The sequence below is a fragment of the Sturnus vulgaris genome, chromosome 16, assembly GCF_052056855.1.
Source record: "Sturnus vulgaris isolate bStuVul1 chromosome 16, bStuVul1.hap1, whole genome shotgun sequence".
Lineage (NCBI taxonomy): Eukaryota > Metazoa > Chordata > Aves > Passeriformes > Sturnidae > Sturnus > Sturnus vulgaris.
Genome location: NC_142258.1, coordinates 9,072,472 through 9,085,808, shown reverse-complemented (window position 1 = coordinate 9,085,808; position 13,337 = coordinate 9,072,472). Strand labels below are relative to the sequence as shown.

The 13,337-nt window shown below is 38.6% G+C and overlaps 2 protein-coding genes across 12 annotated transcripts in view; both read right to left on the bottom strand.

Moving 5' to 3' along the window:
* The window catches only part of SNX29 (sorting nexin 29), a 109,155-nt gene extending 106,432 nt beyond the window's left edge, over positions 1–2,723 (bottom strand). For all 10 annotated transcript variants that reach the window (XR_015807234.1, XM_088174430.1, XM_088174426.1 and 7 more), the window contains exon 1: positions 2,644–2,723. Coding sequence is in view for 9 of the 10 variants with exons in the window: in XM_088174430.1 (XP_088030556.1) it covers positions 2,644–2,650 (7 nt within the window). In the remaining variant the exon portion in view is untranslated. The remainder of the gene's footprint in view (positions 1–2,643) is intronic.
* A 1,094-nt stretch (positions 2,724–3,817) lies between these two features.
* Positions 3,818–12,209, bottom strand: TNFRSF17 (TNF receptor superfamily member 17). Of its 2 annotated transcripts, none has more exons than XM_088174420.1 (3): positions 12,106–12,209; positions 5,133–5,264; positions 3,818–4,379 (listed from the first exon to the last, which is right to left on the bottom strand). In XM_088174420.1, the coding sequence occupies exons 1-3, from the start codon at positions 12,194–12,196 to the stop codon at positions 4,123–4,125; spliced, it is 480 nt and encodes a 159-aa protein (XP_088030546.1). In that variant the 5' UTR covers positions 12,197–12,209; the 3' UTR covers positions 3,818–4,122. The 2 variants fall into 2 exon arrangements, with proteins under 2 accessions (XP_088030546.1, XP_014750579.1); XM_014895093.2 differs by lacking the exon at positions 12,106–12,209 and adding an exon at positions 5,408–5,640 and having other exon boundaries at positions 3,824–4,379.
* Positions 12,210–13,337: the final 1,128 nt, after the last annotated feature.

Sequence of the window (13,337 nt, the reverse complement as noted above, 5' to 3'; positions counted from 1 at the left end):
CAAAAACTAAGAAACTTAAAGAGACTCCTCCCACCAACATCTACTCAGTCAGAAAGGGTTTAAAATAGGCTCAGGTACTGCACCTGCCTCTGTTGACCCTCCTCATTTTCTGTTGTTCAAGGTCATGCTTTCCTATTTTTAAAATAAACTTCTCTTCATACTCTGACACAAACATCCACACCTACAGCAGCAGCAAACTGGCATGCAAGTAAAGGAAAGTAGGATTTTCATCCAGTTCTTCCTAGGTAAAGCCCTCTTCAGCACCACATGCAGCATATAAGTAAAATAAATTTATCTCATATTGCTCTTGTATACCTTGCATTTATGTCCTGAATGCAACATTTCAGACTGCAATCCCTTTTGCTTGCTCTAATACAGATTCTGATAGCACAAACTTAAGATAAAACAAACACAGACCTAATTTAAATGCTACCTTATACTACATTATTATGATTCTACTGCCTCATCCCCCCACCATGAGTTGCATTTTTAAGATTTTTGAAAGCGTCATTAAACAAATGACAACACCCCCAATTCCTGACAGGCACAAATGGTGTATCCTTGTATTATTTGCCTTTGAAGTTTAGCCTACTCAGCACTGTACAATAAAATATGAGTATGTAATTAGTAAGCAGCATTAGTAATATTAAGGTGATGCTTACATCAACAGGAAGTTACCCTCACATCCACTAGAAATACACTGTAGCTAAAGAAAATAAACATAAAACATAATTATAGCATTAAGAAGTTCTTTCATCTATATTTTAGGAACACTCTGTTAGTTAAAAGGACCAAAACTGGGCATAGAAATAAGTACAGACAGTGCTGTCACAGGCACTAAAAAAAGGATATGTTTAAAATTGATGAGATGTTAGCATAAGCCATCACCTTTATCTGAACCAAGCATGATAATGATAGATATTTATTTCCCTGAGCAGTTCGACTTATATTATTCTCGAAAAAAACCTGTACAGCATTGTGTAACAGTAATGTTTGTCAAAGTGCAATGTTAGGGAATTTTTTTGTTATCTTGCTCTGTAATCGAAATTGTTGGGAAAACCTTATAATTCTTGGCAGGGGCTATGCATGGGTGGTTGCAAACGAACCACTACTGCCAATGTCACCCCTTACTCTATTTCAAGTAATTAAATGTTTCTTTTCATTGTCTTAAAAAAAAAATTAAAGGTAATAAAAATAACTACACAGTGAAGCTTTAGGCCACATGAGGTGTTACCTTGCCTTTTGAGTCACAGAATCCAAATAGAGCTCTCAAAGATTAGACTCCTAGGAAGATTTAGGCTGTAATTTGCATAAATTTGCACAAGGCTATTCCCAGTTTGAGTTCACTATTGAAGGGCTGAGGTCTTCCATATGAAAATGATGACTCTTAAAAATTTTGTAATTACGATTTAGTCTATACTGTGTCAAGATCTGAAGCGTTTTAGAAATGCAAAAATTCTTTTCCCATGCTTTAAAAGATTTCACTGTTACTTGCATTTTTAACAGGCTTCCCCACAATAATCTTTTTTTTGTCTCATCTCTTCCACAAAAATCTTCTGTTTTCTTCCTACCATAAAGGTGAGAACAAAACAGAGAAAAATAAAAGTGGTTTTATTTTTCAGTTCATTTTCTGAAATGACTACTCCCCATAAAACACATAGCATTTAGTTACTCCAGTTAACCCCTCAGTTTTTTTCTTACTGCCTTTGGCAACAAAGATCACCATGTATTAGATCAGGAGGGAGATCAATACGTGATCCAATTCTCAGGTGTAGTGCTGTCTGCAACTTCCATTGCTGAAGATGTACAGAGACCAATCAAAGTTTTTATTAAAGCACCTCACTTCTCAAAAAGCACCAAACAAATCCTTGCCAATGTGTTTTAATACATATGAAATAAATACCACTCATCCTTTACATCTACAAGAAGTCTATTATAATTTTCAGCTCTATGATAACAAATAACTCTCCATGCTGGCCCATTCAGGCGGATCTGCTTCCTTCATTCCTGCAGTTTATGGGTCACAGTTCTCATGCAAAGCTTCAAGTATTTCCTTGACAAATACGTCAAAAAGCTCAGGATTTAGCACACATTTACCCTCAAGATTTAGCACACCCCCCGCACCACTTCCATCTAGCACAGAAATTGCCACATCCAAACACATCCTCACTCAGTGAGGGACACAGCAACAGGGACCCCTTTTTCCACAAGCCGTGGTTCTCACCCCTCTCACCGACTGCATGCTTCTGAGCTCATATGTTCAGTTTTTTTAAATTCCTATTTTCTCTTGGTCATTTATTTCCTCAGGAGTATTTCCTATGATTTTTCACAGCTGAGGCAACACAAATGCCCAAGCCCAGCATCAATTGTGCCGTGAGCCAGTGCCACGCTCAAGGGCAGGATTTAGGATTTAAAAGGGGGTAAAACGCCACTTCGGGGGGACTCGGGGAGCCGGAATGAGGAGCGGGGTGTGATGATACGAGACCCAAGTGTCCCGTGCCTCAGCACGGCACCAGGGAGCAGCGGGGAAGGAACGAGGGCAGTGCCAGTCCCGCCCGGGCCCCCCGGGCACGCTCTGCCCGCGCCAGCCCCCGCAGCGCCCGGCGGGCCCGGCGCGGAGGGGCCCGGCCCGGCCGCACTCACCGCTCATGGTGCCCGCGGGGCTCCGTCCGCCGGAGCCGCCGCTCTCCCGCACAGCCACGGCCGGGCCGGCAGCCACCGCCCGCCCCGGAACCCGCCCGGCGCCCCGGAAGGTGAACACGGCCCCGGGAGCGGCGCCGAGCGCTTCCCGGCCCGGGGCTCCTCAGCGCGGCCCGGCCCCGCACCGCCGGCCCCGGCGCGGCCCGAGCCGCCCGGCACAGGCAGCTGCGGGGCAGGAACGCGACACCGCGAAAGGAACGGTGAGAAAAGGGGAGATAAAGTGTCCTCTGCTGCCGCATATGCTGTACGGGGTGAAAGCTCGGAAAGGGTCGTTAAATCAAAACAAAAAACAAAGCGATGATAGTAAGAAATTTCGTAAGTCTCTAGGCCTGTTTGAGAGGTGTTGGCCCTGTGTGGCCAAAACCACACAGAGCACCTAATTCCCAACTCGCTCCAAACTTTGTGTCAGCCTCCTAAAGATGCTGTAACTAATCATTCGTAGATTTCGTGCAATGAAATATTTAATTCGTCATTCATGCAGGAGCCTGAAGTAGAATGTTAGCTACAAATAAAGACGATTGTTGTGATTGCTTGTGTGGTTGTTGCTTCTGTTGTTACAGTTTTCCAGGAATAAAATTGCGGCCTAATATTAGGAAAGTAGCATTAATGCTTGGAAGGGAAGGTGACAGAAATGTATTCCTAATTTTAAGCCACAGAGTAATCCAGCATGAGTAATCACCTATCCTTGTAAATATAACAAGGATAAGTAAAAACTGTGAGTAAAAGAGAAATAAACCTCCGTCTGAAATCGCCAGGCTAAGAAAGGAAAGCCTGCACCACCAGGAGATACATGGGATTGCAGGGATTGCACTGAAGGCCGGGAGCTGGATTTCAGTGACCCTTGCAGGTTCCTTCTGACTCAGGACATCTGTCATTCTGTGATCTGTGCTCCCAGCACCACAGCCTCCCTTAGGGTGACCCAGTGATACCTTCTGAACCCGGGGACCTCCATACTCTAGAAGGTATTCGTCTTTAGGACATTCCTATTTCAAGTGTTGAAATTACTCTTTTCAAGACTGAGGATGTACCATACGTCTTCATTTCTGCCTCTTGGAACAGTCCTTGTGTACCATCAGGTAATTTTTGGCACAAGATCTGAGTCTAACATGGACATACATATTTGCAAACTTGTTTATTTTGTATATATCTGCTGTAAGTAGGTACAATCTCTAAAGGCAGAAAAAGCTGCCATATGTAAAGACTTTCTGAAATTAAAAATTCCAATAACTAGTTGAGTGCCTAGAAATACTTGACTAATGAAATACTAGAACTAGAAATAATATGACAATATTAATGCAAGCACAATGGGAGATCTCTAAGGATGATGTACTACCTTCTCCACTGACTGCAAGTATTAAGGTTAACAGCTATACTGGAATAACTCATTTATTATTACTCAGTACAAATATATTTCTCTCCCAGTCATCCAACACCCAGAACATAGTTGTAATGATCAAAAGATTTGGTGGTTACTAGAACAGTAGCTCGTTCTTCAGTAGCTGGTAATGGAAATGAAGTTTCACGGCCAGTCTGAGGTTTTACCAAGCCACAGTCACTGCAAGTGCATTCTTCCACTGAATACATTAATGTTTCACTTGGAAGTGTGTGTTTAATTTCTTCTGCATTCACACTGCTTTCAGTATTAGCCTTGAGAATATTATTCGGCTCCACAGAGGAGTCTGTAAATATATAGAAGTTAATTTAGTACATGCATCATGCTATACTAAACAAAGAGCTATTAAAGATCCAAATTTCATTATGGCCCAACTATGTTCTAACCTCAGTGAAAATTTTAAGATATAGTGAAAGTTTTAAGATGTAGCTACATATGATAATTTTTTGTTCTATGACAATATAACCCTCTACTTCAGAATAAGTATTGAAGTAATCCAACACATATTTTCTAGTCAGTTATTATTTATTGTCTGAAAACTCACAAATATAGTATTTGTAAAATGGAAAAAAACTTTTTTCATCTTCACAAAATATACTACATATGCTTCTCACAGACTACAATATTAAATAAAATTATTTAAGTTCTTATAAAATGAAAAGCTAATGTTGAGTGTGTATCCTTTGCCTGGGAAGAATTCCTTTTGCATTCAGTGAGGGTGAAACCCTTATAAAGTTTTTTGCTTTTGGGTGTTCGTAAATGATTTCTCAAACAGCAGCAAGTAAGCCAGGTATGAAAATACAATAATCCTGACAGGATCCAGAACCAACAAAGAGAAATTGCTGCCTTTGCAAGTCAGCATCTGGATATTTATTCCTTAACAACCATGATAACTTCCTGGAGACTATTTGAGGAATACCGAACAATCCAACAAAGACAGTCATCAGAATCTGGAATATATACAATGTTTTTACATGGTAAGAGTAGCTAAAATGTACAATGATCTAAAACTATTTGAAGAAGGATCTTATTTATTCACCTGTGTTTTCCAGTTTTTCTTTTACTTTCTTTAGGTGCTTCCATTTGAACAAGACCATTAAGATGAGCAGAGTGAGTATTAAAATCAACCCTGTGCCCAAACAAATCCAAAGAATTCCACTTGAATCAGAACCTTATGAAATAAAAGAGATGCATTACATTAATCAGAAACAGTAACTAATGTACAGTAAGCACGTCCAACACATCAAACTTGAATGTAAAACACAACATGGAAATGCCCAGCACAGCCACAGGGTATTGCAGAAATCTACTTACTCTTCTCACAGTAGTTTTCACAGGAGGACGGTGGTGCACTGGAACACCGGAGGTGACAAGGAGTACAAGAGAGCAGCAAATGATCAAAATATTCATTTCTGGGGCACTGTGCCATCAGGGACAGTAATTATGGAACTACAAAGCCACAGAAATTGTAAAAGAGTGAGGATCATCTACAAAAGGGCTCTCAGTCTGAGCAACTCTAAGAACAGTTAGCAGTAAGAATGGATGTCCATCACAGCTCCACCACATGGGTTCATGTCACAGAAAAAGGATTTAACTCTGAGGTCCCCAAGGAATTACTGTTCCTTTTTTGGCAATTCACAATTGTAGGAAAACTAAGCAGCTGCACCAAGATAGTTTTCTATGTAAATTTTATCTGAAACAGAAAATGGTTATTTATAGAAGACATTTCTGGAGCAGGTGCTAAATACTACAAACTTTAGAGAAGAAAGGTCTCCAAACAGGAGTTTATAATAATTGTTCTTATCTCTAAAACTTAGGGGCTTTTTTTTGTGGTGATTGCTTCTCAATTCTGAATTAGTCTCATTTATCATCTATCATTAGGGTTTGGTTGGCATTTGTTCTTAGTTCATTTTGGGAGTTTTAGCTTCTTTTTTTTTTTCTTATAACCATGCTTCTATGACAAATTTAATAAGATTATATTCTAATCATTAAAGAAGTGCTATATTAATATTTTACAATTTTGATTCAAAACATTATCTGCATTTTTCACTTATTTTTCCATAATACAGAACTGTCATTGGGCTAAAACTGCAGTAGCCAACATGGAAAAATAAGTTTATAGGGCATCTTCTTCCCAGCCAGGTATATGTATATACAGTGAATGTAACATTTCTGAAAATGTATTTGGTCTCCTTACAGGAAAAATAAAAAGCTTTGACTACAGACTGTCACATTGAAAATAGTTTACACTGCTAACTTGTATCTTGATGTTTTATTCTAATAGAGTTTATTTTAAATACAAAGTAAACCAGTAATTTCTAGAAAGTAGCAATAACTGCCTCTATCCAGTATCACTGCCACAGACAGATCAGAATTACAGGATCTCTCTCTTTACCATATTTAAGTTAATTGCCTTTTTGACTACAGAAATACAGAAAGAGAACATTGTATAAGGAGTTGTAATTTCATACACATGAGACTTATTTTCCCACAAACTGCACCATGTGGGAATACACAAACTGGTTTTAGTGGAGCAGTCTAACAGATCTGTATTCTAGTCTCTGGCAGATGGAAATGCTTATTGTGGCTTCTGCCCTTGTTTCTATGGGCCAGGTGCACAGCTCAAGGCTATCACAGGCTCTTCTCCCTCTTCAAGGTTCGTGGATAAATAGGAATTGATGAAATCTGATTTAGGTGTGACAAAGAAAATAAGGGTAGAGGCTGTGGGTTATGACAAAACTTTCACTAGGAAGTCAGTGCTGGTGCTGAAGTCATAAAACTGGTTCTGAAGCACCATTTGGTACTTTATGCACAGAGTAATTTCAGATTTTGCTTTTAAGATGCTGTTTAGCCTTTTCAGTCATGGAGAGGACAATCACATTGTCCACAGTGATCTCGAGAAAGGAGAGACTCATGAAAGTATCTTCATGGTATCCACAGGTACAGTAGGTGAATTTCAGGACAGACAAGTTGGATCCAGTTCTTTAAGCTTTTATCCACTGACTTCAGTGAAAGATCCCAGCCTTTGCTGCACTCCTGGATCACTTTTTCAGGGGTGCAACAGCTTACATTTGTCTTTGTTGGACTTTGTTATGCACTCCTGCTCTATGTGTTGCTGTGATGTATCCTACAACTGATATCTACTTGATATGATAGTGGTACTATTCATAAAAACTGTAAAGGGACTTTGTAAGAGAAATGTTGATCCAAAAGCAAGGAAAGAAATAACAAAACATGCCTATGTCTGGAAGTCACCAAAGATGTGGTTAAATTATAAACAGATAGGCTGATTAAATGTCTTGGTGTTGATGAAAAGGATAGTCCTGCTCTTCACCCTCTGTACACTGAAGCATGAGGAAAGGCTGCAGGGTTTACTTGACCACATGGCAAGCAGCTTTAATTCATTAACCAGTCAGTTCATGGATTTTTATGTCCTAGGTCCTAGAAAAAGGGCCAGAAACAAAACAGGAAAAGAAAAAGGTAAACAGCTGATCACCTACTGGGGATGTGCAACTAAGTCCACCACAGAAATCCACATTTGGTGAACTAATGCACCAATGTCTTCATTTGAAAAATCCTGTAAAACTCTAAATACAGTAGAAATTAATTGATGCCTAATTAATTATTTCAGATTGTATATATAGGATCATAAGATATTGTGGCAGAAATGCTTTCTCTCTGTTGGCCAGAAAGTTTTCCTATATGGTTGGTTAGAGTTCAAGAATATTTCTCATAAGAAACAAAGTAAATACCAAGTAGTCTCATATTTTCCGTCAAACTCTAAATAAAAAGGCACAATACAGCTCATTTCACCAGAGCTCTGGAGAATGATGCTGCCTCTTACAGCAATAATTCTCACTCTACAGTTGGACTACTATTTCCCAAAGCTTACAGCCTTTAAGGATAAACTAATTTTTTTGACAGATGTACCCCAAACTACAAATTCATGATAATTAAGCAATACATTTTTCACACATTGGAAACTGGGGAGCAATGACAGTAAAGGGTCTCTAATGTGTCATTCCTTTAAGCAGCCACCATTCAAGTCCCAGCCTTTTTCCCTCAGCTATACACAGTGCCAGTGATGTATGTAATGACAAAACACAGGCAGCGAATGATTCACAAAACGATGAGGAATTACAGTTGTCATGGCCTTTGCCTTTGTTTTCTGCACATCCTAACATTCAAAAGTTCCTCTCCTCAAGGGTGTGAAAGCAAACATGTAATCAATAACTCTTGATAAGCAATAGTTCCCACTGACATCTCACTACACAACTAAAGCACACATTATTTCAAAATCTATGTTCAGGAGTGAGGAAGACATTTTCTAGCTCAACAAGGTTCTTATGCAACCTTCATTTTTGAGTAATTTTGATAGATGGAAGTTAATATTTTAAAAAACCCAAGCAAACAACCCTTTAATTACTTTTTTGGGAGAACGTACTGTACCAATTGGCTTTAATGAGAGATGTTTTATACCTCAATTTAGAAGCTGTTTATAAAGTAAAATATTGGATTCAGCCAACAAATGAAACAAAAACCAGCAGCATTAAGAATAAATTCATTAAGTGACATTAAGAAAAGAATATTGTTACTTAGAAACTGTAGTTATGTTAATAGTTGATCCATTGCCTTGTATAATACACATTAAATCCTCAAGGCAGAACACTGTTTTGTTATATGTAGACTGTGCAAACACACAAACAAATGAGATGACTGAAATGATGGTTATCCTACAGTAATATTTACCTTTGGGGAATAATAATTATATGCCTTATTTACCAGTAAAGTTACATTTCAGCTCTTGTTCAGTTATGGGACTTCAAGAGCTTGTACTGGCTTTCCAAATAATTACATGTTGATGCTAATAAATGCTTTCTTCTTGTAATTTGATTTTGCTTCCAAAGGATGGTAGAAATTAGCAGAGTTGGACAAAATAAGAGAGGATTCATCAACTACAACAATCATTTAACCATAAATCATGAAGTATTGCCAGGGAAGTATTTCTGCAGTTACATGACTGTAACTGAAATTCAAAAACTCCCCAAGATATCCTCTAAGAATAATTCAGACAAGTTAAGTTGGCCTGCTGGAGTTGGCATCCTTACAGAGAACAATGGGAAAAAATGCAAGAAGAGAAGTATCACCTGCAGAAACGACAGGAAGAAAAAAAAAAGGAAAAGGAAAACCAATTCTCAGATTTGTTTCTAAAATGCTTCTGTCTGACTCAGGAGTGACACCTGGGGACAATTTATAAATACTAATATGAACTGTATTTTCTTTTTGTTGTTTAGAATAATGGTTTTAGCACTGACAGTTCTAGTTGGGTATCAAATTGCTGAACAGGATTTCAAGAAACCAAATCATTTTTACAGGTGAAGGGAGTACCAGTGAAGGGAGCACAACCCAGCACAGAGCAGGAGCTGATGGTTTGGAGTTGTACACAAGGATACACAAATGTTTTAGACTTCCAGCCTTGTCCCTTGGGAGCAGAACACCTCCAGTTCCATGGTGCTCTGGCAGAATGCAGGCACACCAAGCACTGAACATCCAGCCAGAGCATTTCCTGCCGTGAGCCCAAATTTGACTTCTGGTTTCGTTATACATCTGGAGAAACTGAAGACTTCCAGAAATCCTTGTCAGTTCTTATTTGTAACATGTTAAATTGATATTATGTGACAGAAATCAGTCACCTGGAAAAGGTAAGAGAAATTTTATCTTTCACTATTTAATTTGGAAAAAGCTGTTTTGTCTAAGCCAAAACAATAAAATGAAAACTATGGATAGAAAATCAAAGTAAGTAATATCATCATGTCAGTGATTAAAGATTGAAATTCATCTGTGACAGAACAATAACTTGAGATCTATTTACCACACATAACTTAAACAACAAAGTTTTGTCCTGGCACTGCTTCAGGGTTTCTCTGTTCAAGATCGTGCCAGCTTTTTTGCCTGACTGTACTTCAGAAATTCTGCTGGCATAATTACACAGCACTTACCAAGAGAAAGAGGGTTTTCTGCTAGGACTATAACATTCCCTTCACAAACAACATTAGCTGGGCTGACAAAGGAATTCTTCTGGTTGTATAGTTGCTTCTACATAGATGATTTTGTGCTGGCACAGCTCTTTTTTTCCCACTCACTAAGGCAACTGACCTACACTGTCAAATCTTATAGTACAGGCTTGCTCTGATCCTCTCCAACTCTCTAAAGCTATTTACAGAATAAATCCCCCCAAAAAAGTTCCTTATAAATCACCTCACACCAACAATTCTAAAAATCTGTAAGACACTACTTTTTCTTCTCAAAAGTTATTGCACTTCAAGGAACAGCAGTCTTACAGACAGTCATTTCCTAGAACAGTGTTAAAACTTTCTGAAACAGATATTTTCAGAAATCCATGGTTTACAAAGTGCGTGCTTTGACTGTATGGCTGGGAGGAGATAAGCTGTTCTAGGAATGGGGTACAAACTGCTAATAAATAAAAGAAGAATGGAGTTATTAAAGGGTTCATCATGTTAACTTTTACAAGCTGCACAGAACAATGCTGCTCTTAGACAAAATATTGTTTAATGTTGTTTGCACACAGAGCAAAAACAAGAACAATGTGGATTTTGCCTGTTTGGTTCAGCACATTTTAATTAGACCACAGCTTTGAAAAAAGTGATGTTGCTGGTGCTACATCGAGTATTTCCAAAATGGATTAAAGAGCAAAACAACAGAAGAGAAAAATGTTCCTTTAAAATAGTGATTAAAATAACAATAGTATAAACACAGTCAATTAAATCACAGACAGCTTCTGTATCCCCCACTGTGTTCAAAGCTGAGTTAGCTAGGAACCAGCTTATGGAACAGAGGAAGTGCACAGCCCAGGAAAGCTGGGCTAATAGACTGCAAACCCTTGGGGGAAAGAAGATACCTTTTCATTTTTCTGACATTCCACATGTGCCAGAATAGTTATGTAACTACTAAGGACAATGCATGAAATGGGAATTGTGCAAGCAAATTGGGATTAAACCAGTGCTTGTTAGAATGCCAGTGACATTTTTATGCTGGTATAATAGTTTTTATAGAATGTAAACATAATTTATTTCTTAATTTCTTAACTTACATTTTGTGTTGGAAAAATTATCTCCTACATGCTACTATTTTAGTGACTTTGCAGGTGGGCAAAATAAACTAAAATTCATCAGTGGTAACAGGATGCTAACAGGAGTAATAGAGTTACAACAAAAATAAATGTGCAGGAACAATTATGAATTTTGCTAAGTGTTTGGCATACACGAAAGTCTAACAAGAATTTTTGTTCTGGTAATTTTAGCCAAATTCTCTAGCTACTCAGAGGTTTGAATAACACACATTCACTTTTTTCAAATTCTCATATATGGCATCACAGTGCCAATGTGTGCTTTCTCTCAAGACAGAAGGGAAATTGCAATTGATTTATCCACCACTACTCCAGAATAATTCCCCATGCAAATTGCTGTTTCTGGAATAAGAATACTGGTTCAGAATACTTCTAGAGTAATAAAGTCTGTCAAGCTCACAATTTCATTCTCCTGATTCCATAATGAAGTAATTATTTTCTGCAACAATGTTAACATGTTAACTAGCCATAGAAGAACAGCTTTAAAAATCCCATGACACAGTTATTCTTCCTTCATAACAATAATGCCATTCTGCTTTAGTCATTACTGAAACTAAAATCTTAAGGAATCTCTAATGGACAACATGCTCCCTCAACTGGAATTCTGGAGAATTAGGAAGGTGAAAAGAAAGCAGATGAAAATCCCACATGGAACCAGTTTTCTATTCCCCTCTCCCTTGAGACAGCATGTAAAACTTTCCATATAAAACTTCATTGTTATAAAACTCTTGCCATATTTATAAAGCAGGAGATCTGGCCTAGAGTTATTATGGATCCAGCAGCAGGCGTGGTAACTCAGAACTTCTCCATGTCAGGGAGTCCCTGCAGTCAGAAAGGCTGGGAATAAACAGCTGGTAATACTCACCACTCCTCATCACACTTGTGCTCCAGCCCCTTCCCCAGCTCTGTTGCCTTTCTCTGGACATGATCCAGCACCTCAATGTCCTTTTTGTCATGAGGGGCCCAAAACTGCACACAGCACTCAAGGTGTGGCCTCAGCAGTGGCAGTCACTGCACTGGTCCTGCTGGCCATGCTGCTTCTAAGGAAGCAAAAGGTTAATTTTCTAATCAAAATATTAGTGATCTAAAAGAAAGCATAAGAACAGATAAACAGAGGTCTGGACTGTACTTCACAAGATTTCTTTTCAGCTGCTTCAGTATTTTGACTGACATGATCAATCTTCCCACCAATCCTACACCTGGCTTTCAGATCTCTGAAACCACACAGTCTCTGCCTTTCTTCAAAATAGATTCCCTCCTGTGTCTAACCTTCCTGGTCCTAACTCAGTCACTGTTTACATCATTTAAATGATCTCGGTCTTCCTTTCCTTGGATGTGCATTCTTTGCTCAGCACATTCCTTCCACATTAGGCAATCTCTCTGCTATTTACATTTTAACTGTCTTAAGGTTTATAAACTATGCACAGGTTCTTCACAATGTGCACACCTAAATCTCCATCTTTGTTTCTTTTGAGCATTGATAGCAAGAAACCCCCACACATAACAGTTTTGACAGAAAAACTACTTACATAAACTATTCTCCTTCTGCTATTTTTCAGTCAGGAGTCTGACAGCATCAAAACCACAGAAGAAACTCTGTCTAAGGAGGAACTGCACTGCCTGTGCATTCAAAGAAGGGCATCACAAACAAAGATCCAACAAGAGCCCACCTTACAGATGTCTGAGATCTAAACAATACCGGGTAACTAAGCAATAGATCACACAACTGGGAATTCTGAGCCTCCAATTGGAGTCACCTGAAAGCCGGGATGGCACTTGCAAAGAAGACCTTTCAGTCTTTATTTTTAGAGACATACAATTAAGGGGAATAAAGGTTGTATATACACACAGAAATGAAAGCCACACATGATTCTTTTTAAAAATAATGAGCTGCGCATGTGAGGGATTTGAGAGCTGAGAAGATGGACACAGAGAATTATAAACTGGCATTTTGATTTAGCAAGCCATGTATTTCTTTTGCTGTCTAAAGCAAAACCAATTAATTTTATGCCCTTTTTGAAGCCTGCAGTATGTGTTTAATTGCTCCAAAGGACTGATTAAAAAAGGCTTTAACTCTAGATTGGAGCCCTCAAAAAG